The sequence below is a fragment of the Canis lupus genome, chromosome 6 (assembly GCF_011100685.1).
Source record: "Canis lupus familiaris isolate Mischka breed German Shepherd chromosome 6, alternate assembly UU_Cfam_GSD_1.0, whole genome shotgun sequence".
Classification (NCBI taxonomy): Eukaryota; Metazoa; Chordata; class Mammalia; order Carnivora; family Canidae; genus Canis; species Canis lupus.
In genome coordinates, this window is record NC_049227.1 from 38,869,809 (window position 1) to 38,896,173 (window position 26,365).

A 26,365-nucleotide genomic window follows, 5' to 3' on the forward strand; every position below is an offset into this window, starting at 1 on the left:
CGAGCGTAGCGCTGGGCGGGGGTTCGCCGGCCTCGCCCCCCCCCCCCCCGCCCCCCGCACGTGCGGCGCTCCGACGCTGGGTTCCGGGCCCGGAGTTCCGGTGGCGGCCGCGCCTGACCCCGCGCCCCGGGGCAAAGAAGAGCCGCGCCAGCCAGCGTCTACACTCTACATGCTCTTTATTACAAGACTACCGAGCATACGTGGAAAATTCATCATCCAGGAACTACATCTAAAGCACAAATATTTGAAAAAAAGAGAAGAAAACAGATTCATTAAATTATAGGATTAAATCATTGACCGAATAGAAAATTTATATAATAAAGCCAGAAAAAAAGTTGTAAAATATAGTTTACAATAATTATTCACATTCAAGGCTGTACATCAATACATACAACAACGTGGCCCCAAACATGAATTCAATCCAAATAATTCATATATTAGATTTTAAATAACACAGACTGAACTAGAGGCCAACAACAGCCGGCAAATAACCTTATATAAGAATAAAAATACAAAAGTGTATATCCTAATATCATTGCATTATTTGTTTTCATAAGTTTTAAATTTTTGCTTTGCCTGTACATCACAGTTACAGCTACAGACCAGGTAGAGAATTTTACACATGTTCTAACTGACTGCCACCAACCTGAAAGACAGCTAACACACTACTGATTCATCCTATTTTGTGTTAAGGAACAGCTACAGCAGCTCTAAATACTGGAAAAATTTATTTTTGTCAATGTCCAATCAAACTTCTGGTGAGGACAGAGGCTTTTCACCAGCAAAACGACCCCGATTCGGAAGTCATCCTGCCAGGCGGGTTGGACTAGGGTGGATCACACACTATAAAAAAGGTCTGCCTCTTGTAAAAAATGTTCTCTGTACACAAAGTCTGGTGCTTCCTCATACTGAAGAAGTGGGTTCTGGGGACAATTCAGGTTTACGTGTGGCCTGTTCAGGTGCCCATCGAGCTGTCTTCAGCTACAGACAGGCCCACTCTGTGGGCACAGCTCCCTTCTCCAGACCAGTGCTCCCAGGCAGCCCTGGGCCAGCAGCCTGCACCACCCCAGACACTTGGGGGGCAACTCCTGACTTAAGGCACTTGCCAGCAGGCCGCCTAAGAGGGAAGTGCCACACCCACTCGAGTCACCATCAGTTCCAGAGCTTTGGATGAAGAGACTGTGTTAAAATGTACATGGCAACATCCCTAAGAACAGTACCTTCATCATACTCTGGCAAGGGAGTGAGCACCCTCAGTCTGAGGACCACCCTGGGGGACAGGGGACCTGGGTTGTCAGAGGAGGGCAGGAAATCCAATTCTGCACAACCCAGCCAAAATCTTGGCAGACTCAAGTGACACTGAGCATGGCCCCTAATAAATCTCACACACCTCTCCCCTCAGCATCAATGGACCCCAAACTCAAGTGAGAGATTAGGAATGAAACCAAATTGGGTGGTCTGGGTTTGAAGACGGCCAGACAGCCTGCAACACGGTGAGGGAGGGCAGGGGAGAAGCCCTGAAACCCACGCGGGCCCGCACACTTACAGCCTACAGCGGAATGCAGAGCCGCGGAGACCTTCCTACTGAGTGCCACCACCTGAAGGGCATGGGGGCAAATCAACTTCTGTAAAACCCAACTGCCTACATGGCCTCTTTTTCAAGGAGAGAATTTGCTCTTTTACTGATTCCAAATGGCCCAACGGATTTTCTGAGTCTACAAACTTAATTACAAGTCATCCACTAAGCGTGTGGCAAGGTCAGTTCAACACTTTTTATCTCTGCTGCCTGTGCGGATGCAAATTCAGTACCATTGTGGACACAGTACAAGCTTCTGAAAATATCACTGAGCACTTGAAAGCCGTAGCAGCAGGGAGGGGAAGGTAGATAACATGCAAGCATAACCAGATTCTTTCAACAAAAATAAGGAAATTAGTTTTTGGAAAAAAAGTCGGTCACAAATGGACTGCAATAAATGGTATCATTTTAGCATTATGAAAAAAAATAGGAGAGCAGTCTTATTAAAACATTCTTTGGAACACACACCTTACCAGAAACTGACTTGTTCAGAATCTGTAGGACACAACTTAGGTTCTGTACTGGAACTCTAAGCATCTAAGCATCATATCAAGACAGAGACTGACTAATACCACCTTTAACACAAATACACTCTTTGACCCAAAAACACTACTTCTAGGAATGGGGGTGAGAGGCACAGGGATCAGAGTCTCAGAGTCAAAATCAAAGATTTATGAGGATATTCATCACAGCATTATTTAAATAGTGAAAAACCAAAAAACATCTAAATGTTTTATAACAGGGAAATGGTCAGATAAATTATGATAAAATTTATAACCATTAAGCTCTACAGTCACTAAAAAGAATGTTTTTAATCATTGTTCATGACGTGGAGAAATGCAGAAGATAAATAATTGAGTGAAACAAGCTAGATGCAGAACACTAGGTGTTTCATGTTCCCAATTTAGTTAAAAAAGCAAACAAATGTGTGCAGGGGGGGGCTATACACCAAAATGTTCACAGTGGTCTCTCCTGGGTGGTAAGCCTACAGTTGATATTCTCACAAATGTTTTAGAAAGTACAGAACCACCTGGAGCTCCTGTGCCGGCACCTTGCCCTGGGGGAGTCTGTGCCACAGGGCCATCTCCCGCAATCCCTACGGGCCTGGGCCACAAATACCACAGGGCAGTAGTGGGGGCCTGGGGTAGGGCGGGTTCAGAAGAGCAGGCACCCTGCAGTGCCACCAGCCACCCCCCCCCACCCCCCCACCCCCCGTCCCCTCCACCGTCCTGGTCAGGAAACCACCCCACCTGCGCCTGGCTCCCTGGATTCCCAGAAAGGGGTGAGGTGCGGTGGGCCACCTGAGCCTGGGGAGCCACGCAGTGTGGGATTTGCCCTGCCTGGCGGGCTTGTGGTTTGGCACCTCACCTTGTCCTTGCCTTCCCTCAGTAAGACACATGGCTTCTGGGTCTGCTGAACAACAGGGCACTTTCTCCCTTTGAATGAATCACTTGTACTTCCACGTGTGCTGTGTACGCACTGGACTGACGGCCACAGCCACGTCTAAGAACGGGAGGCACCTGCATGCCGGGACAGCAGCTCTAAGGACAAGCTGGATAAAACTAAAGGTGACACGAACAAGCACGGGGCAGGAAGAGTATTATGTGCCTTAAAAAATAAAAAGGGAAAGGAGGCTCCGAGAGGAGAAAGATGGCCTAGGGAGGGCTCAGCTGTCGCTGGCTTGGGCAAGGGCAGTCCCTTCAGCTCTGTTGGCTGCCAGCTGAAGCCTGAGCCCCTCATTCTCTGGTTTCGGAGGTTAAGATGGAACTGGTGGGTGAAGCCTGGGAGGTAGTGGCGCCGTGCAGGGGGAAGAATGCAATGGAAGCTGCGTCCCTCCCAGAGCAGCTCAGCTGAGGGCTCCTGTTACAGCCCAACGCCAGCTCTGCTTGCCAGCTCTGCCCAGGTCCCTGTAACCAGATCCCAGAAAGAACAGTGGGCAAGAGCGGGCCCCCAACTCTCCCAACTGCATGCCCACGGACACCGGTGTTCTGAGAAAAGTAAACGTATCAACAACATGGGGAGTAAGCTGGAAACGACCTTCCTGAAAGCCTGCGAGACTTATTGTTTGAAAAGCAGATGAACAGAGCAAGTCTTTTCAAAAGCGAGGAGAAGAGGGGAGCTTGACCTATACCCCTGGCCCAGGACAGTGTCCCGCTCCCCAGGGTTTCCCAAGAGCATGCACACATGCTCGTTTGCTCACACGCAACTCTCACAGAGCAGTGCACGAGACCCCAGTGGAAGCCACCAGAAACCTTGCCCCACCTCTGCTCCTGTGCACCCTCACCGCTTGCCCTGAGACCTCCACAGCCACACTTCCCTCCCAGGCTGACAAGGGTCACTCTTATCACTAAACCCATTTGACAAAGCATCTTTTATCTTGATTTGGACCACCTGTCAACACAGGGGGAGACGGATGGTTTGTTCGAAATACGAGACGGGTGGCAGAGTCGTCAGGGGGAATCTTTCCCGTGTGAACCTTGTGCTGGTGCCTTCGTGAAAGCCTGAAGGAAACCGCACAGTTGTTCATCCCCCAGAGGCAGAGAGACGTGCCTGTGAGGAACTTGCAAGCAGTAGTGCCTCCTTCCCTCCCACCTGGACTGCGGACTGCCCTCCAGGGACAACATGGGCAGGAAGAGGAACGCCGAGCCCACCAGGCCCACAGCCATCCTATGTCCAGGGAGCAGCAAAGAAATCAAAGGACTGGTAAATCCTGGACCTGCTGCAGTATACAGCATTGTGCCACCTCTGCAAGGTGAAAGGCAGGCAGCCTGAAAGTAGAGGGGGTGAGCGGCCTGGGTGCTCGGTCTCCAGTGTGGCGTTCCTACCCCTTGTGCAAGGTGAGCAACATTTTCTTCCGGGCAAGGTCCACATCTCGATGGAGATAAATGACCTGGCAGCATGAGAAGGTTTCCAGACTTTCACTGTGGAGACGTAAACGTGCTGGGAGACCACAGGCACCCGGAGTCCCTCAGCCCCAGCAAACTGCTCTGGGGTGGGGGGATCTGCATGTTCCACCCTCTAAGCACTCAAGAGGCGCTCACCAGGCAGCACCCCTCCACGTGGGGGACGCAGGCCCAGTCTGCCCTGCTGCCGTGGCCTCACACGGAGCAGGGCACCGCCTTATCTCCTAGCACAACCGGGTGCCCACCTTGGACAGTACCTTTTCCAGGCCCGAGCTTGCTTTCTAGCTCTGTAAAACCACCCCGCTCAGAGGGACATTCAATCCCAAAGCCCGCTGGCACCCTCCAACCCCAGCAGCGGCCTGGTAGTGCACCCCAACAGCCCGCTCCATATCTCCCCACCTGGAGCCTGCCCGATACACACAAGGCATGGAGTGTGCACAGCCACAGAGATCTCACAGCCAGAGCTATGCAAGAAGGTGAGCGAGGGACCCTGGTGGGGCACAGGGGGCAGCAAGTAGGGACACAAGAAAAGGAGCACACAGACCTAAGCCAGGAACCCTCCCACCCCAAAAAGATGGATGCCACCCTCGGCAGAGGTGCACACAGCTCCCTGCCGACGGGTTCTGGGAGGCACATGCCCCTCCCCTCCGCCACAGGAGGACTGGCCGGCAGGTGACCAGGGCATGTGGTGCAGAGCTGGTGACTCAAGTCTGTTCCACTCGCCCGGGCAGGAATTAGGCAGACGTGCGTGGCGCTGGGTCCCCATGGCAAGGACAGCTTGGGGAGCCTCCACAGAGCACAGAGAGCAAGCAAAGCAACCCTGAATTCCTTTTCGTTATTGGTTTTGTTCTTTGTGTGGTTGGGCATTTTTTTCTTTTCTTTTAAATAAAAAAGCTGCAAGGTTCCGCCGTCTGCATCCCCCTTGAGATGGCTGGCAGGTGGTCTGGAAGTGTCCCGGAGGGCGGCGAGCCACGCTGGGGCACGTGTCCTGGCAGCTAGTGCAGCAGCCGTGGACGTGTCACTGCACGGCGGCATCTGGGTGGCTCTGGTATCTGTGTCTCCACACTTCCTGGATCTTTTTGCACCATTTGTGAGCATTCCCACTCGGGTCCATCAGGTAATACGTCCTGTTTGGCTGTGGAGACAGAGATGGTTTAATGATCCTGGGGGCAAGGGGTGTCCCGCCAAGACCACCACCCTCTGGCGGCCACTGTGGGCACTTGTGGAAGCACACAAGTGTGTGTAGGCCTTATATGTGCAGGCAAGGACCTAGAGATCTCTTAAGTCACCCCTAAACTGACAAACAAGCACAAGTGACCCCGGCTCAGCTCAGGGGTGCGCTGTGAGTGTGGAGCCCCCGGGACAGGAGATTAAGGGGGAGATAACTGCCTGTAGAGGAGAGCCCGCAGAGACAAACTCACCGTGTGCACAAAGAAGGTTTTAAAGTTCTTGGCCTCTGGTCGGAGTTCTTGTGACCATGGAATTTCACCTTTCAGGACTTTGTTGACAGGATCCACATAATACAAGTGTGGCCCTTCTGTGAGCAGTAACTGTCGTCGTCGTGCAAACAAGCCCTATGCAAAACAAAAGGACCCTGTCTGTCAGGACTCAGAAGTGGGTACAGACTGCACCTACCGCTCCCTTGGAGGCCAGCCATCAGAGCAGCCCAGGGCATGGGGACCAGCGCCTGTCAACTCGCCTGGGACTTGGCCTCCTCCCATGGACCCGGCCTCTCAGATCAGAGAGGAGCAGAATGCAGCACCCAGCCTGCCTGGCCTTAGTGAGCTGGGTCCCAATGTCCCCACTGGGGTCTGTGTCCCTCCACTGCCACAGAGGGGAGCGGCAGCACAGGCAGGCAAACCCAAGCGCTTGGCCTAGCCTGCTGGGGACAGTGAGGGTACCACTCATGACCTCTGTTCCAGGGAGGTGGGGCCCGGGCAGCGTGTGTGTCCCACCAGGAACAGAGGCCTGGGGCCTGAATTTAGAAGGGCCTGTGTTGGCAAAGGGAGAACGTATGTGAGTCTGATAGTTTTCACACAATCAATCCATAAAACATAACAAACAAATAACAATTTTCAAAAACAAGTCTAATGAAGTAAAAGACAACTTGCTAGGATATCAAAACCCCGGTCTCAAGACAGAAACGAGAGAGTGTATTTTTATTTTACCACAGCCTTCCTGTGTGGTTTCAAACAGCTTCCCCTGAGTGGCTCAAGCCTTCCTTAGCCGTCAAATCTAGAAATTATCTTTCAGAGAAAGGGAAGCAAGAGCAAGGATGCATGCATAGCAAGGTCAGCGGGCACCCGAGGTGGAAGGCCAGATCCCGAGGCGGCTGAGGGGAGACAGATGTTCGGCAGGTGCTGGCGGGAGCTGACTTACCTTTCGCTTATCTACGGGACCCATCTTTAGTATTAAGTTATTTTCTACAAACTGGTGCCTATAAAAAGAAGGAAACAAGAGATACTCAAGTGAGTCGGGGACAGAAACTCTCCAAGTGAATGAACTTCCTGAGGGCATCTGCGAGCCTTGCTCAAACCCCTCCTGTCACAGCCCTGACTCGCTCCAGGAACTCAGGAGGCCCCAAGTTCATGGAGCATGCAGGTGGCCACTGCTCTAGAGCATTCAGTTGTGGGATGCGGACCAGCGTCGACACACGTGAGCACCGTCACCTGCTGCCACCTCTGGCTGGGCAGCATTTGCGCAGCAGTAGAAAGGCGGTGGCAAGGTGACACACACCCTCCTTGATTTGAACAAAGCTGGGGTGAGCACAGAGCCCCTGAAAGTGCGGGGGCCGCTGAGAGTCAACCTCAGGACACAGACTGCTGGCCACGTGCTACCCAAGCCTAGGCCCCCCAATCCGATGCTCAGAAACCACCATGCAGCTGAGAATCACGGGTCCCGGAAAGACCCATACTGGACTCGGTTTAAAAACACCTTCTTTGGTGTTTTTACGACAGTAAGAGAGCACTCCTACTCAAATACGGCAGGAACTTGGAGGAGAAAGCTAGGAACACAGCTTGACTTCGTGTATGTTTTTAGCAAGTATACTTCACTTTGACTCCTAGGAGTATAAAAGAGGTTGTTTTAATGTCTTCGGGTTCTTGCTTTTGGTTCAAATGAAGAGTTACTAGTTTATGCTCCATCTGGCTTTACCAAATTTCCTAGTCTGAGGATCTACTGTAGACCACAATGTCTTATGTTTGCAAAGTCATAAGATAACTGTCGCCTCACACACACTCACACAAGTGGTGACAGTTTACCACTTCAGTATCTGAGTGCAGCCACAGGGGACCCAGGGCGCATGCAAGAAGACTGGCTGAGCTGGTGAGTTCTCACTCAGCTTTCCTGGCCCTGGGGTCTGCCCAGGCTACCCCAGCCAGACCCCTGCCGGCTTCAGAACCCATGGAGGCCCCACCCCCAAGCACTCAGCCTACTTGTGAGTGGACATGGCAGCATATGGATTTTGAAAACTAAAAAGAATTTGAACAAAAACGTGCTATATGAGAAAAGGTACAAAAAAAAAAAAAGAAAAGGTACAATATCTCACTCTCAGAGGTACTTAAAAACCAAACCAACAAACAAAAACAAGATGTGAAACAAAGAGAAAAACATTCAGAAGATTTTTGAAAGGCAGATAGAACGATCTGCAGCACAGAAACACACAGATCGTACAGAAAGCCTCTTCTAACCAAGCCCTACTGTGGAAGAGCTGGATGTGTAGTAAAGAACCACAAACTAATCATAAGGGGGAGACTTGAATTAAACTGTACTGAGGGCGGAGGGCTGGGGTGGGGCTCAATTTCAGCTCAGGCTTGTGAAAGATGCCACCGCCACGCCCTCCCGGCAGTCAGGCCCCTGGGGCTGATGGCACCACAGCACCAAGAAAGCCTGGCAGACAGGTAAGGAAAGAAGAGGCCTCACGGCGTCTTTGCAGCCTCAAGTAGTCTGACATGAGAGACAGGATACGATATTAAATTAACAGGACATTCTGGTTTTCCCTGAGCTTGAGAAACCAGGGAAGATTTTTCTTGGACAGTTTACACGGAGTCCAGTTCACTGGCCGCCCCAAAGTGACCCCCAACTCCCAGCAAGGGAAGAGCTAGAAGAGGAAGGAGGAGTGACTTTCTAAGCAGCAGTCACGGCAGGAGGACAAAAAGCACCTCCAACTACAAAACCACCCCCATGAACAAGGAGGAGGCTGGAGAGGTCTTCCGCAAACACAGCCCACAGAGTTAACGTCTGCACGCCGCAGAGCACATGCAAAGTGACAGGAAAGGCTTAAAGCTTCAACAGAAAACTGAGCAAAGTATACAAACTAGAAATTCCCCAAGAGGAAGTGATCCCAAAATTCTCAATGGCTCTCAGTAAACAAAACTGAGCCGCCCTTCTTGCATGCCCTACTGGGGTGCCCCAGTCCGCGCCTGCTCAGCACCAGCACCTGTGGCTCTGAACTTACGACTCGCCGAAAAACAATCTGGAGATGATGTATTGAGAAGCAATCCCACTCCCAACAATCTATCCTCAGGAAGTAAAGAAAAATGAAGACTAGGGCACAAATATCCACAACAGTATTCTTTATACCAGCAAAACTGAAACCACAGCAATGGCTCAGCAACAGAACATTCTGGCACTGCAGGGAAGCAGGCAAGCCCCTTTCCTGTCCCTGCAGTGAGGACCCCACTGACAGACCCCAGCCGCACCGTGGGCGGACCAGGAGGCCCTCAGTCCTGGTCACACACACATAAGCGCAGCCCCCGCACTCTTCCCCAAGAGGCATGGAGGCCGCAGGGAGGCTACTGGTGTCCCGGATGGTGAAAGCCTAGCGGGGACTCCTGACTGGATCCAGTGGCTGGGGTAAAATAAACCGAGGCAAGATGCAGAGAGGCTCAAAGCTCCATTATTAGCACAAACAGCACAATCCAGTCATGCAGTGCACTCACCGATTAGCTTACACAGGCTAATCACTTTGAATTTACTTCACTCCCCTGAAAATGCACCCCCCCCCCCCGCCCACCAGCCACCTCTTCCTCGTTGGCAAGTGGTAGATGTTGTCTGAAGACTCTGAGCCAAAACCAGACCTGAGTCAGAGACTCTCAAGACTGTGGTTAGCAGGCAGGTCACCAAAGCCCCGCTTCACACACAGGCGACACTCACCATCAGCTCTGTGCAGAAGTCCAAGCGGGCTTGCCCAGATGGGTGACAGTGTCGAGATACTCCTTCTTCCTGATTCCAAAGCCAGGGTTCTTTCCTCCTCACCCTATCCCACAAGCAAACCCCAGACCCCAAGATCATTCTGGAGGATGCAAGCCTGAGGCCATTTCAGAGCAGTCACTCCCAGGGGAGCCAAGCAAGGCTGCCAGAATGCCGATGTGGCTCTTCTGACCACCTCAGGAAGGCTCTCCATGCTGGGCTTTGACACAGGTAAAGGAACAAGTGATTGGAGCCAGTTTGCTCTAAAACGCCAGCTCTTGGGACTCCTTTACATTCTTTAATCTTTATGGAAGATCCCAAAGGAATTTCCTTTACTGGGGTTATACCCACTGATATTCATGTAGGAGAAATTAAAATGGAGATATTTTCAAATATTTATTTAATTCATTAAAAATCAAAAACAGCCCCATAACATACTAAATAACATTTTTATTCAAGAGTAACTTTTTTCCAAAACAAAGATAATTAATGTGAAGCATGACCCTGTTGTACATTTTGTAAATCTCCTAAACAGGTGGTTTCACAGAAGACAGCTGGGCACGCCTAGTGGCCTCCGCCATCACTCTGTGTGCTTTCCAGGCTGAAGCACAAGAAACCAGCCTCACTTGGGCAAGGAGCTAGAAAAGGGAGGAGTGCCTGTAAAAGCATTTTCAGAGAGTGATGGGCATTCTTCTCTGATAACGCGCCCAAGCTCAACAAGTGGAGCTCCTTCACGGTCCACTGCCACACGGAATCTGAGTCCCCATGATGGATTTTTCACACTATGGGACATTAAAATTCATCAGTCCACCTGGCACTTTGAATAGCTCTGTCACCCAGCAGTCACCCGGAAGATGGTGGTTTGCTGAGTCACGGAAATCCTCCCAATGCTGACAAACTTTGTTCCACGATTATCAACAAATCAACTTGTTGCCATCACTATCTCCTCAAAAAGAGTCTTTAGTTGCTGGGAAGATGTCAAACTTACAGTGAGGGATAAAGTTTTCCAAAATCCTAATTTCAATTTTTATCACTGGTGACAAATACTGGCAGTTGTTTGTCTTAAAGTGACAGACTCATTCCACTCATTTTCCAGAAAAAACGGCCAAACAGCCAAGTCTGAATAACCAGTTTGCCAGTAAAACTCTGCAGTGAAAACAGTCTTCCATGCATAGAGCAGCTGGCCAGCTCCCAACACCAGCACTTTACTTGAGATAACTCACATTTGGGTTGGCAGCAGAGATGCTTCCTGCACACTTTGCATTTCATTCAGACTACTAATAAAATCAGTAATTTTTCATGACCATTCCTCAGTGAGACCAGTTTTTTTTCTCCCGGTGTAGGGATGGCTGTGGTCTGTGAGATCCCAGGGGCTCCAGCAATGCTTGGTACCACAACCTGGACTCACGATCTGGCACCTGTGGTTTACCTACCACTGTGTCTGTACCACCGGTGCACTGCTCAACACATTTGTTCCAGAACAAGCAGTGAGGCTCAAAAGAAGCACTTCAGGCAGACCCCATGCCTGAGAAGGTGCATGCAGCTGACACTGTCTGCTTTAAGCCACTCTTACTGTTGTCTCTCTCCTGGGCACAATGGTGATTCTAACAGAAAAACTGACTGCACCAGTTGCAGAAGAGGCAACCTTCCCAAACGGTGAGATCACTGTAGTAGGTGCTGGACAAGTTGGTATGGTGTGTGCCATCAGCATTTTGGGAAAGTCTCTGACTGATGAACTTGCCCTTGTGGATGTTTTGGAAGATAAACTCAAAGGAGAAATGATGGGTCTGCAACATGGGAGCTTATTTCTTCAGACAGCTAAAACTGTGGCAGAGAGAGGTTACTCTGTAACTGTCGACTCCAGGGTTGTGGTGGTAACTGTGGCACATCTCCCCTCCCTACCCCCATAGGAAGGAGAGGGCCGACTCGGTCTGGTGCAAAGGAATGTCAGTGTCTTCAAATCCACTGTTCATGGTCCCAGGTGTGAGTGACTGTGGTTTCCAATCCAGTGGATAGTTTCATATATGTGACCTGGAAACTAAGTGGACTACCTGAGCACCGTGTGATTGGAAGAGTATAATCTGGATTCTCTTAGATTTCACTATCTCATGGCTGAAAAACTTGGCATTCATCCCAGCAGCTGCCATGGATGGATTTTGGGAGAACATGGCGACTCAAGAGTGGCTGTGTGGAGTGAATGTGGCAGGCGTTTCTGCTCAGGAACTGAATCCAGGAATGGTGATAGATGATGACAGTGAAAATTAGAAGGGAGTACATATGATGGTGGTTGAAAGTGCCTATGAGGCTATCAAACTAAAAGGACATACCAAAAAAAAATAAATAAATAAAAATAAAAGGACATACCAAAGGCACTACTGGATTAATTATGGCTGATCTTACTGATCCATACGGAAACTATCCAGGATTCATCCTGGGACAACAATGGTGCAGGGAATTTGTGGCATGAGAAGGAAGTCTTCCTGAGCCATCTGTGTATTCTGAATGCCTGGGGATTAACCAGTGTGATCAACCAGAAGCTGAAGGATGATGAACCTGCTCAGCTCAAGAAACATGCAGACACCTCGAGGGACCTCCAGAAAGACCTAAAGGCCTATGACTTCCAGCTTCTAGGCTGTAGAGATTTCAACACTACAGTGATTAACTGTGATCCTCTAGTTTTCATCCATATGCATGGACCGCGGTTCGCTTTTCTCTTCCTAAATATGAGAATCTGGGCTCACAGACTTGAAGCCCACACTGTTCAATGCTTGCAGTATGAGCCGTATCTGATTTATCTACTCAAGGCAAAAGTGCAACGTGGCCAGAGGGATGCCAACTCATTCCTAGTGTCTGCAGCCACGTCTTTACCTGGGGAGCTGCTGTGCCAGGGCCCGTGGCAGTGCCGGGGCTCCTCGCCTCGAATGTCACCCGGCAGGTACTCTGCCTTGTCAACAGCTCAACACTCCTTGGCTTCCAAGTTGTCACATGCACTTCGCCAGCCTGGACAACGTAACTTCTCTGTAAGATGCCACAGCAGCTTTGTAAGTTTGGCTTTTTTTTTTTTTTTTTTTTTTTTGTAAGTTTGGCTTTGAAAGAGGTCCTCATGTGTCCATGTACAATGAGCAATTCCTCTACTGTTAAAACTCTTTTGGCGCTGCAGCTCCGCCAGCACGGTAACAGTACGCGAAACCACCTCATTTCACAGGTGTGCATGGAGGCACAGACATCCATGCTTCTGAGGGGCGGAGGGCCATGGCCTGGTGAGCTCCACACCTACGGTTCTGCCCAGGCTCCTGGGGCAGGCCCCTCCCTTCCATGTGGCAGGGTGCTCTCTTCCAGGCAGGGCTGCCTCCTCCTCACCCTCAGACATGGAGGGCGGGGGGGGCAATGTGGGCTGGGAAAGCACATCTCTCTGAATCAATGATTCCCTACTTAAACTTGAAAATGTTATAAATGCCCTTTTATTTTAGAATATATCATTAAAGTCAACAGTAACAGTTTTGATAAAATTTAGAAATTCAGAAATCTTTATATTTTATTGAAGAACAAGTCAGCAGAGTGTCCTGAGGTCCTGTGGTGAGTCCACGTAGGTCTAAGGAAACTTCTGGATCTCAAAGCGAGGATTTACCAGAAGACACCAAGTTACAGCAATCATAGCAGGTGTAACTGCAGACAGCTACTAAGAGCTCCGCAGAAATACTAAGAACTCACTACGTCTCTAAAGCTGCTCATACTTAGACGGTAAACCAACTCCTGCAGAAGATTCAAAACAGACAAAGCACACAGTCCAGGAGCCTCAGAACATCATCATCACTGGCCAGTGTGCAGTCTCTAAAGCAGTACACTGCATACTCAGGGAGAACAAGGTGAGAAAGCAAGTATCCTCTTCGTGTTATCCCACTATTATTATCACGCCCTGTGGGCCGTGCATGGAGAGTCATTGTTCTAAAGAACAAAGTGCTTAACATATCTTGCCCTGGTCAAATAAGAGATGCTGTGAGCTCTTGGAAATCACCAGCTCCCAAATAGGCCTGAACCTGGAGGAAAGGGAAGAGAAGCCGGAACAAAGAGAGGGAAGGCAACGGGCCTTGATCCCACCCAGAATCCAGGCTGAAGGGCCTCAGCAAATGCCCTCAGCCAAGGCATACAGCCTTCTGGGGAGTTAGCCCATGGCTGCAGAGCAGGCCCTTCTTAGGGACCGCATCACGCACAGGCCCAGGAAGCTTCTGCACGACTCTGTGCACAGACCTGCCTGGAGCACATGGCCTGGTGGTGCTCAAACCGTTCTGACCAAAGCCCCTTGCTCCCTGCTTGGTACACAATGATACTCCTATGTGATACCACTTTAGGAAGGATAAACTCCCAAGAAGTGTAGATATTCCAGTTGGCCAACATCTAATTGTACTTTTGCTAGAGACAATAATTTCAAATGGTACGGAATCCTGGCCTCATCACCCACTACTTCTCCTCTGCACCCTGCCTCCTCCTCCTCCTCCTCCAGCCTGGTTGCCTAGCCCAGCCCTCCAACCAGTCTGCTTCTCTCTCCAACCCTTTTCCTACCCCAACATACCTCCCCACTCACCCCTGTGACAGACTTCCCTCCACCTGTGAGTCAAAAGGGAAATCATAAAAACATGTAAAGAAGGTTGTCAGGGTAGACACACTCTTTTCAACATGACCAAGATGGAAAACAGAAAACAAAAACACAGACACGTTTGGTTTTTGTAAGAATTTGCAACTTCTACACAAAAATACACACAAAACCTCAAAATGTAAACTGAAGAAAAACATTTGTGAAATATACAACAAAAATGTTCTTCCTATCCATGGCTCTTGGAGTTGATTTCAAAAATATGGAAAACGTTACAAGTAGAAAAACAGTCAAAGGACACAAAGTACCTTGAAAGAGAAGTACAAACGGCCAATGAACACAGATGTTTGCCTCAACCAGAATACAAAAGCAAATTCACGTGAGTCCATTTTAGAGCATCAAAGTGCTTAAGGGGAGGCAAGAGTACTGGGAGCCATGGGTTCTCCAGCACTGTGGACACAGAGCACTGGATCCTTACACATGCGCACCCTCACTCCACCTGCCAAGCCAGGGCTCCCCTTTACGAGAAATATCTAGGCAAGTGGGAAAACCTATGTGGGAAGGATGATTTGCAATAGTGAAAACTCTGGAATGCCCCCTTGCCTCATCAGGGGGTGGTGGTCATTTGGTCAGTGGTAAATCTACGTCAGAACATGGATGCCCGGAGGCCTGGCTCACTGAGCCCCAAGGGCTGCAGGCCTGAGAGTCTCAAACCCACTTATCCCCAGGCCCAATACTTCCAAATCCCCACTTCAAGCTGGACCTTTTGAGGGTCCTTGTTTGCAAAGCATTAATGGCAGCAAGGAACGTGTGAGGTGGCGCAGGGCCCTGGCAGGCAGTGGAGACAAAGGCCAGGTGCCCCGAGCTCTTGGTCTCCTGCTGCTCGGCTCCCACGCACACCACTCTTTTAAATGGAGTACTGCTCATGTCTATGGGTTCTTACCAAGGGTTTCCACTGGCCTGCTTCTCCAGTAACAACCTCTTCTCATCTTCGGAGAACTCTAAGTCCAGTTCAAAAGAATTAGTGTCCAGATCATGGATATACTGCTCGATGTTGCTGCCCGCCATCTGCGGCAGGCCTGCGTCCGAGGCGGACAGGGAGTGGGAGGAGGAAGACGAAGACACCTGCATACAGCCAAACTGGCTCAGGAGGTTGTCATACTGCACAGAGAAGAGGAAAGAGTGAGAGCCATGCCTGCTTTCCCTTGGGCCCCAGACCAGACCCAGCAAGCTCACACCCTGCAGGTCCCGAGGCGCCTGTGGCCGCTCTGACTCCTCCTGCACCAGATCGTGGGCCACTGAACCAAGCAGGGCTGGGTGCTTCCAGGTCAGGTCTCCCTCCTGATGGCTTGACCCTCAGTCGTCATTTCCAGGAAGGGGAGACCCAGGGCCTGGGGCCTGCTGCCTAAGAAGGAAGAGGAGGGACGAGCAGCCTTGTGAGCTCAGGAGCCTTCCTCCTTGGCCCTGTGATTCCATGTTTTCTAAGTCTGTGGCTGTCACTATGTCTTTCAATTTGATTACGATCAATTTTTTTTTTTTAAGTATCCCTTTAACTATAGCAAATAATAATTAAGCTTGACACAGTTGCCTGCTCTTCTGGGGAAACTATAAACAGTGGTAATACAAAAATTGATTTACTCACAAATGCTCCACACAGGCAGAGCCTGTGCACTCAGACACCCTTAGAGCTGGTGACGGAGCCAGAGAGCTCCCATCAAAGACCTGAGGAGGAGTGGTTGCCCTCAACAGTCTAGTCCCCTAGCTGCAGGTCCCACGCCTGAACTCCACTGCAGCCAAACTCCACTCCAAGGGAAAAGAAGCTACCAGCAATCACTGAAACCAGAGTCTGTGTGTCCTTCCAAGTCTCCTGTGCCTCCAGAAAGGCTCTGGCCTCTACCCTTGGAGGGGGGCCCCAGACCTGTCTGTCATTCCTCTCCACCCCTCTCCCACCCCGATCCTGCTCCTGCCCTCCTCACTCACTGCCAGGAGTGGCCTTTTCACTAGTGCTCACACAGCACAGACAGCAGGCTCAGCGCCACCTCACTGGCCCTGGCTGGGACTGACCCTGGTCACTCCCATGGCCCCTCATCTAAGACCTTCTGGCACAGTCTCTGCTTCTGCTTTGTGAGGACTCTCTGGGCCAAGGCCACCTCTGCTCAACATCCCAAAGTTTATACAAGCTTCCATGAGCTGTCCCTCATCCTGGCCCCAGGTGTCCCACGGGGCTGTAAGGCCAGTGAGATGGATGTCTCCATCACCTTCATTTTGAAAACAGGGAAACTGAGGCTCAGAACTGCTCCAAGACCCCAGCCTGCTAGCTAGCCACGAATTAGGACCAGTCCTCTATGTCTTTTCCAATATAGCAGCTGCCCTGCTCTGGTCTCAGAGCTGTTGGCTTCCCACCACCGCCACCGCCGGCTGGGCAATTCCTGTCTTGGGGGCTACACTGTACTGCGCCCCACGGAAAGCTCCAGATATTGGATCTCGGCTCTCTGCTCTTCAGCAGCAACTGGGATGACCCGCAGAACAAAGTGTAGGCCCAGAAAGAATGTGTGACAAGGGGTGACATTGCCAGTGTGCATCAGGCAACCCTGCATGCTGCTGCAGGACCAGGCTTTCCCTGAGGGCATCACACCTGGCATTACTCTGGGGTCCAACCGCCAGCACCACCACCAGCCACAGCAGGGGATTAGGAACACCCGAGAAAACCAAGTGCCCACTCTCTTCATTCCCTGAGCAAGACCATTTTGTTTCTTGCCCCCAGATGGAGACCCCTTCCTGCTGAAAAGGACCCTGGACTCTCTCAGGGCCTCACAGATAAGAAGATGCCCTCATAGACCGTCAACATGCACTGGACAGGAGTGCCCCCTCCTGTATCTGATACCCTCCCAGTTCAGGACTCATTTTACTGTCCAAATGGAAAGTCTGGCATAACGAGCGCTGCCTGAATACCGTCCAAGGCTTTCAAACCACTCAGCTTTGAAAGCTGAGGATGAGCAATCTAACAGGAAGCCATTAACAAATGGAGCTGGTTTTACGATGGCCACACTTGAGTAACTGAGAAGCCAGGGCTCTCAGTGCAGTAAACAGGACGAATCAGCAGGCAGAGGGCCTGCAAGAGACACTTGACCGTGCGTGCACATGGCTCCATGAAGCCGAGCCCCCTGGGTACCGAGCCCTGGGACAAGGATGGCAGGAGAGGCTGCGTAGAGCCGGCAGGCGGAGCAAGCTGCTTCCTGGGGAGGCCCCAGCCCACCCGCGCCCACCTGCCGCGGCTCAGGAAGGCCGTGAGGACCCGGGGACCACCGAGGTGGGGGAAGCAGGTCAGCGGTAAGCACAGATGGCTTTCCACATCTGGCTTCCTTTAAGTCTGGACACAAAAGATATTCTAGGACAACAAAAGGGGGGACGTGTTACTTACAACAGTGAAGTATGGGACGGAAGAAATTTGGTCTCTAAGAGGTGATACAAGCAGTCATTTTAGCTAAGCTTTGGATGAGTTTTAGGTAAAATCTAGAATTCCCTAGTCAACTAAAGTGGCACCCCCAACAGGGTAACTAGTTAGAATAAGGCCCAATGACAAGTTAAACCAAGAGAACGGACTATTGATGGTAACAGAAGCATGGGAAATCATCTTTACACAGGAGGGCTCATGGTGGAGGGTGAGAAGAAAGCACAGACCTGCCCAGGAGGTGGTCACTGACTGTGTGATGTGGGCGCATCGCAGCTCACTGCACCCCCCTGACCTCTTCTGAGTGCTCATCCTCCGTAAGGAAAACTCAAAGTTAAGACTCCAGCCTCCACCAGGCACCAAAAGCCATACGTGACCAGGGGCCATCCTTGAGGCCATATCCCTCAAGTTCAAAGCAGCAGCACCCTGGGCTTCTCTAAGACATTCCAGAATGTCTTTAGACACAGATTACAAGGCACTATCTAAAAGCAGAAGACAGAAGCCCAGGGGGACAGTATGGAGGGGGCTGCTCCCACTGGCTCCAGTCCCCCCAACCCAACGTCAGGCTCCCTCTGGGTGAACATTAACTACAGGGAATAAGAAAAGGAGACCACCCTTACCACCCAAGCCTGACAATGTGCACTTGGGGCAGATGTGTAGGTGGAAGCCTCATCCATACCACTGATGGGGAGATTTGGAGGCTGCAAAGTGCTCAACCACCCACAGGTCTACGATGGCCTCCGCTCCAGCCACACATCCATTAGCTGGGCTCCCAAGTCCCATGGCACTAACTCCCTGTGCACAGAGGAACAGTAGCACACAGCACCACTGGGCTGTTCCTGACACACAACCCTACACCCACATTCATGATGCATGCATGCACATACCCAGACACACATGCACATAAGTACACACATCACACTCACACACATCGTATGTGTACACATAAAGATGCATACACATGTACATACATCACACTCATGGACACAGATGAACACTCACTACACCCCCGACACACCCTCCACATTCATACACACTCACGCGCAGGCACATGCCAGCTGGCTTACGTTTCCGTAGCAGTCCTCATCATCCTCCGACATCGCTGGCAGGTAGGCAGTGAGCTTTGGAGGCGTCTGATGCTGCAGGTTCTCCCATGTGATGGACTCGAAGAATGGATGAGCTCGCAGGGGGCTGTACCCTCCCATTTCCTCACAGCCTAATCGCTTCGTGGCATCTAAAACCTGAGACAGAGCAGAAGTCAACACAAGTCAGTGTCCACATCGAAAAGTAATGCTGACAACGACATTCTTTGTGAGTACTCCTTTTCAATTCTTCTCATCTCACACAAAGGAGGGCACTATGGCCTATCCCCCCACCCTTCACGGTGTGCTGGGGACAGCAGAGTCACCTCTGGGGCTACATTCACCTCTCTCAAGTTTCTATCTGTCCACTCACACAGGTGAAAACAACTCAAAATTTAATGAATAGCAACAAGTGTTCTCTTAAAAAATACGTAAGTCGTACAAGAAAAGAATGAATGTACTGGTTTTAATAACAAGGAGACCAAGATAATTGTGTAGACGGCGAGCTACCATGGACAGAGAACAAAATGCTGTGTTCTCCCACCCGTGCTTCCTCTCAAAGGGCACCATCCCCACCCCCTCCGATCTTCAGCTGCACGCCCCCAGACCCACCAAGCCCCCAGACCCACCGAGCAGCAACAGGCTGCCGGCTGACAGGATAGGCATGGGGTGGGGAGGAAAGAGTCCGAGACAGGACAGGCCCTGCTCCCCAGGACCAAGGGAGGGCAGGGACACTGCAGCTGCTAGACACAAACACACACACCTTTCCTGGGTCAATCTGCTGACCTCTACTACAGAACCCAGGCAATCTTTAAAACCTTCCTGTAGCAGACTCTGAGGTCGGCATTCACATACATCACCACGCAGGATTTCAGAAATATGCCACTGCAGTACAGCCAGTTGCTCCAACAACAAGTAACTTAAAATGCTATGTATATCAATGAACAAATGCAAAATGATACAATGATTTCCTATGTTACGAAAGCAAGAATCAGGCATTTGGAAATTGAAAAGGGTTCACAGGGACGCCTGGGAGCTCAGCAGTTGAGCATCTGCCTTTAGCTCAGGGCGTGACCCTGGAGTCCCACATCAGGCTCTCTGCATGGAGTCTGCTTCTCCCTCTGCCTGTGTCTCTGCCTCTCTCTCTCTGGGTCTCTCATGAGTAAATAAATAGAATCTTTAAAAAAAAAAAAAAAAGGGTTTACAGAGATCAGATAGAAGATACAAATCTACCTACAAGCACAAGCAACCCAAGGACACACTGCTGTGAAACACAGGGGCCTCTGGGAAAGCTGCTCTGACCCAGTTCAGAGGGACTCGGGGTGTGGCTATCAGATCATCTTATCAGAAAAAATTCAAAATATTTACCAAAAGTTTTTCCACAAGGTCTCTTGCCTTAGGGAAGAATTTTTCAGGAAAGTCATACTCCAACTTAATGATCTTCTGAAATATAAGATATTCATTTCTGTAAAACAAGAAAAGCCATCACTTTGGCAGAGTACACGAACGTCCCCAGCACAGGGCCTTACGCCTTCTGGGCCAGCAGCCTCCCTCTCCTGCTGCGGAGACACCATGGCTGAGGTCCCTGCCTCTGGCCCCAGCCCCTGCCCCCTCCCAGCTCTCCAGCAGCTGCTGCGGTGGGCCTGGGGGCCGTGGGTGATCTTACCCTGCTCGAAAAGGCGGCAGTCCTGCCACGAGCTGGTATATTATACATCCGAGAGCCCAAAGGTCTGAACTTTAAGGGAGGGGAAAACAAACAAGAATGACATTTGTAAAATTTCCGTGACAAGCACAGTTCATTCTGCCCTCTCTGTTCTTGCTGTCCCTTTTCAGCCTCTGATCTACTTCCCTCCTTTGAGATCAGGTCAGTGTGAGAGTGGGGACCAGAACTCCAAGGATCCCACACAGAGGGACACCACAGGCCAGGCCATGCAGCCATTCCCACAGACCCGCCACCTCCAGTGGGGGCTACCCACTTCCTCACAGGGCCAGCGTGACCTGGGCAGGGGGCAGAGGTCACTCCTGACTACAGGAGACACCCGCACTGACAGAGAAGCACCTTCCCCAGCTCCGGGCGGTACTGGGAAGGGAGCCCGAGGCAGCCACTGCAGGTTGGCAGAGCTAGGAATGAATTTAGGTTTTCCCATAACTCACTTAGCGTTCACCCAAGGAGACAGACACAAGCTCATGGGCACCAACGAGCCAAATGACACAATCCTTAGGAGTGCACAGAGCAAGCTTTAACTCCTTCCCTTCTTGAACTGGCTGTGAAAAAGCTCTACCTCTCCTTTATAAACGTTTTAATTCCACATTTTAAAAGAAACAGGTCTACACTCCCCAAGGTTGTTCCCAGAACCAGCTAGTGGAGACCCTGGAAGGGGTGCTCTCCTCACCCGGATGTTGCTGCCTGGCTCACACTCACCCCTCTGCACCTTCTCAGAGCTCCCAGCTGACATCTACCTTGTGTATTTTAGTTCCTCTAAAAGTTCTGCATTCTATTCCCAGCTCAGCACTACAGAAATATCCGCACGACACTGGTCCTGCACCACCAGCCATCTTCCTGCCGAACCCTAAACATACATGGGCCCATCGGCTGCTGGATACAACCAGTTACTACAACAGGCCCCAGTCAGGTATTCCAGGAGATGGGACCAATAGGATGAGGGTGGAAGGGTCAGGCCAGCAGCAGTGCCAGGGGGGGCAGAAAGGGCACTTGACACGGGTTAAAACAGACAACAGATCAGAAATCTGAGGCACGACATACAGGTGGAGTGAAGGGCATTTAAAAACGTAACCTACATTCTACCTACTAACTAGTTTTACACTTGGTTTTCTCTATTATCTAGTCTAGCGAAAACGGGGAGCCACACAAGACAGAAGCCAAAAGAAAAGCTTCGGCCCTTCAGAGCAGCAGCAGCAGCCAGAGACTACACGGGAGGCTGTTGGCGGGCTGCCACCTCCAGCAAGTGGGACTGTCACCACTGCAAGCCCCTGGGTTCTTGTCACCTCTGTGCACTGTCTGAATGTTTATCATCAGCAGCTCTCCTACCATTTAAAATGACTTTTTAATACAATAAAAACTAAAGAGGGAAGCTGGTGTAACAATTCTGGAAAGCACTAAGTACAAAGGATTTTTAAAATGGTAAGTTAAATCAAGTCATTCCACTTCTTGAAATCCAAAGAGGACTGTGAGGCAGCCCCAGCACTCCTGGCAGACTCAGGACAGGCAGGGGTGCCCTTCCGGGTAAGGGATGTGCGGCACATGGCTGTCACACCAGATTGCACCACGTAAATGAAGGAAAAGCACCTGAGTGCCAATAAAAAAGGAAGGGCTCAGTGAACTACAGAAAATCCACGTGCCAGAAGCACATAGCTGTTAGGTCTACAGAGGACTTCAGGGAGATGGGGAGATGCTTGCTCCACAATCCCAAGGAACAGGGCTCAAATCTGGTTGTTCATCATAACTCCAGCTGAACAGAAGTCACATGAACACACAGAAGATACACTAGAAATAACTGGAAAGACATGCCAGGTCACTATCTGGTGTCTGTAAGTGGGCTGAAGACTCTGAGTGTTTCTTGCCCTTTTATCCTCCATGTTTTCTAAAAATTCTTTATAAAACACAGGTGTCAGTTTTAGAATCAAAAAATACACCTTAACTATTTTTGAATAAATATCACAACTTAAACCTTTAGAAGCATAAAAAGATACACAATGATGTCTCCCTCACAGCGTTATCCCCTCATGCCCCTGGATGGCCACTGTCCCCACTGCTGGCGCAGCCAAGAGAGCTTAAATGACAAAGTGAATGTGGGCAGACATTCTCTTTCTAGTTTTCTTTTTTTTTTCTTTCTTTCTTTTCCTTCTTTCTAGTTTTCACGCAGAAGGCAGTCACTCTATGTCTTCCAATCTCACCCAGTAGAGCCTGGAGGCCTTTCCATCAGTGCTAAAGGGCTGCTTCATCCTAAAAGCCCCAAATCTAGGAAAAGCTAGCCCGTAGGCAGCCGTGACATATGCTTGGAGAATCTGGCCCGCAGCACTCACCTGGGGCCAATTCACTCTTGCTGGTAGAGCCGTGTCTGCACTGCACAATGCTGAGCAGCATCCCCGGCTTCCACCCACTAGACGTCAATAGTACTCCCTCCCCACTCCTGCCAAGCTGTGATACCAAAATTGTTCAGAAAGGGCCAAATGTGCCCTGCGGGGCAGAACTGCCCCAGCTAAGAAGCCCCGCCCTACAACAATATCCGGTCATGGTAAGAGTCAGAATCTGTTGACTGAGTAAGATTAGGAAAGTGGCCCCTTGCAGCCTGTCAGTGTAGGACGCTGATGGCACGGCCCTCAGTCAACTGATGGCGCCCCCTGTCCCCCAGCAACAAGGATCCGGGGAGAAGCTCCGGCCACAGAACTTGCTGTCATCTGGAATACCTCTCCTCACTGACGCCCCAGACTCTACTGCCACCTCTCAGTCTTTCGCCTGCCTCCCCACCGAGACTGCTTCCCCAATTTCTCCCATCAGCATCCCCGCCCCCAGACCCCAATGCCCAACTGCATCGCTGTTGGCTCTTCCCTCTCCAGACCTCTGTTCTTGTGGGCAGAACCTCATCTATGCACCTGTCACTTTCAGAACTAGGCCCCCACCTAGGCCGTCAACCTGTGGCTCCCAATGGCTGGCCCTGGCTAGGCAACCAGCTCCACCCCCTCCCACAAGTTGCCTTCTGGGCCTCTCCCCACACTTGGCAAAGCCTGTTTTGCTGGAGTTGACCTGTGGCCACTGCCACTGTGCACCAGCCCAAGGCAGTGCTAAAGATCCTAGGGCAGAGAGCCACACTTTCCCCCACTGAATAGTTGCTCCTAAAGGAACAAGATCAAATCTCAAAGCATCAGCAGAGACAGCCCCAGGAAGTATAACATGCAACAATAAAGTAGCAGCCAGGTTATCAAAGAAAGATAATGATAAAGGCCATAAAAAGCACTCTCTTAACTATTAACTTTACATCAAAGAATGGATGCAATAGCTACTGTAGGGAAAAAATATTTTGGATCAGATGAAAGTGAGTTACCTCTTACACGCCGATTTCTCTGTGAGCAGTTCTGGAGACACATACTGGGCTGTTCCGACAAACGAGTTGGCCCTGGCTGAGGAGAAGAGGGAAAAACGAGAAAGGTCATAGTGAGACACAAGCATTTATAGACACTGCACCGTGGATGCTCATCCATAAGGATGTCATGGTTCATGTGGGCATAAGTGGAGCTCTTTGTCATAGTACTGGTCCCCTGGAACCAGATTGTCCATTCCTGAGAGCCTGACTTGTCCACAGCCCTCTCCTCCAGCCCCCTTCTTGGTACTCTCTCCTCTAAGGGCTGGCTCAAAGGACATCTACTCTGTGACACCAGGCCTGACTGCCAGGTCAGTCCTCCCAGGCCACCCCACTGCACATCATCTGGGTGCCTCTCACAGGCACACTAGAGTGGCACCCACCCAGTCTCTGTTACCTAGGAGCATCTTGAAGACAGGGGGCCCGTCTATTTGGTTCACTACTGGACCTTTGGTCCCTAAAACAGCCCCACACTCACAGCAGGCACAGATGGGACACAGGTAGATGTGGGCATGGACTGGACCTCCTGCAGGGTACGCACCCCCAACAAACAGCTTACAGAGGTTAGGGGTGACAATGAGAGGGAGACCCAAGAGTTCTGGCCAGGGAACCTCTTAACACCCCGCTGCCTATAGCACAGGGCTGTTCAACACCAGATCTACTGAGCTCAACGCACAGACTCCTAGGGTCAGTGGCAGCAGGACTCTCTGGACTCATCCATCACAAAAGAGAACGCAGCAACCCTTGTGTCACGGAAGTGGCCCTCAAGGAGTTCAGGGACTCACTGGCAGCTGAGCGGCCCACAATGCATGGCGCCATGGACACAAGCCAGCCTGCTCCACTACACTGCTCCTGAGGTATCCCCGAGGGGCGTCCTCTAACACAGTGGATAGCACAGCCAAAGGATCAGGACTCCCATGTGACAGCTCCCCACTACCTGAGAGCAAAATGCTTCTCCCAGGAACATGTGAAACGCTATGTCGCCTCCAACGCTTCTCTGGAGATGCCCCACATCACTTGCCGCAACCTGCCATGAGCGGCCTTACACACCGGCCCCATGTGAACAGCACTCTGTACATGCACCGAACAGCTGTTGACAAGGCTCTGGTCCTGCTCGGACAGGCCCACAGAGACCACCTTCCCCAGTAGCAGGTCCTGGCATGGTCCCCCCCATGTGCTGTCCTAGCACCCCACAGCAGACAGGAGACCTAACACCACGGATTAACATCACTGTGCTCCGGGCAAACAAACACTGTGACTTAGCATGACTTTTTCACAGATCAAATGGTCCTTTTTCTCAGTATCTTTAACAACCATGCTAGAAAGTATCTGTCCTAAGGACACATTTTCCTGAACCAACCTGAGAAGTCAAACATGATACCAATATACCTACCAGCCAATGGTCTCCAGCCCTCCAGGCCACTTTTGAAACCAGGGACACAGAAAGCAGTGACCAGTCCCATGCAGGGTCCTGACAGGCCCCAGGGGACATGTGGCAATGCTGGGAAATATTTCCAGCTGGCACAGCATGGCCAGGAGGAAGCTCCAGTTACTGGGGGGAGAGACACCAGGGGTGCAGCTAAGCATCCCACAGGACAGCAAACTGCAGGAGTTCTCAGCCTATAGATCCCCAGACCCTGGGTGGCCTCTGTGCAGCCTCACAGGGACAGTGCTCTCCTACCTTCTGAAGATACAGCTCTCACTAGAGCAGGAGGAGCCAGCTCAAGTCTGGAAGGTTCTGGAGCATGGAAGGGAGTCTGGAAGGGGGAGCATGGAAGGGAGAAGGCTGAAAGTGCCTTCATCCCTCCTACTCTGGTGCACGTGTGTTCCATCAATGGAAGTGGGCTTCCCCTTCTGCACTAACTGGAGGCTCTGTCCTGGGCACCTCAGCTTGGTCCTGACAGAGCGATGACTTGGGGTTACAGCTACCGGGGACAAAATGCAACAGGCCTATGTTTCGTCTGCCTATAAAATCTTGAAAGTGGATGGCTATAAATAACACAACACCTGAACTAAGCCCAAAAGGAAACCAAGGCCCCCAGCCACACCGATGCAGCACATGGTGGTCTGAGGCTAGAGGCGCCCATGGTCATGGTGGCCGTCACATCCTCGTTCACCATCCCTGGGGGTGCCTTACAGCTGCAGGGGCTCATCATGGCGGAGACTTCCTGACTGCTGGTCCAAAGGTTCCTAAGGGCAGATGCCCAGGAAGAAGACTCTACGTGTGCTGGCTCTTCCCCACCTGTCCTCCTCAGTGTTCCACACGGGGCAGCCTGTGTCCTGCAGCCCTGGAGCCAGCGGGAGCCCCTCTGCAGAGGGAGGCAGGGGAGAGCAATGGGTGTCACTCTTTCCCGCATGGCTCTCCCACCACAATGTCCCCACCCCCACACTCCCCCAATGCTCCTGCCCCCAGAGGCTCACAGTCCCACCATGGGGATCCAGCACAGTTGCTGGAGAGCTGGCTGAGGGGCCT

The 26,365-nt window shown here is 51.1% G+C and overlaps 1 protein-coding gene across 6 annotated transcripts in view; it reads right to left on the reverse strand.

The window, feature by feature from the left end:
- Nucleotides 1-159: 159 nt before the first annotated feature.
- Nucleotides 160-26,365, reverse strand: part of PDPK1 (3-phosphoinositide dependent protein kinase 1) — a 79,413-nt gene continuing 53,207 nt past the window's right edge. For all 6 annotated transcript variants that reach the window (XM_038540691.1, XM_038540688.1, XM_038540686.1 and 3 more), the window contains exons 7-14: nt 23,857-23,932; nt 20,460-20,528; nt 20,162-20,258; nt 18,779-18,952; nt 15,204-15,421; nt 6,859-6,916; nt 5,901-6,053; nt 160-5,614 (exon numbers count right to left, since the gene is read on the reverse strand). In XM_038540691.1, the coding sequence (XP_038396619.1) occupies nt 5,498-5,614; nt 5,901-6,053; nt 6,859-6,916; nt 15,204-15,421; nt 18,779-18,952; nt 20,162-20,258; nt 20,460-20,528; nt 23,857-23,932 (962 nt within the window). In that variant the 3' untranslated portion in view covers nt 160-5,497. The remainder of the gene's footprint in view (nt 5,615-5,900; nt 6,054-6,858; nt 6,917-15,203; nt 15,422-18,778; nt 18,953-20,161; nt 20,259-20,459; nt 20,529-23,856; nt 23,933-26,365) is intronic.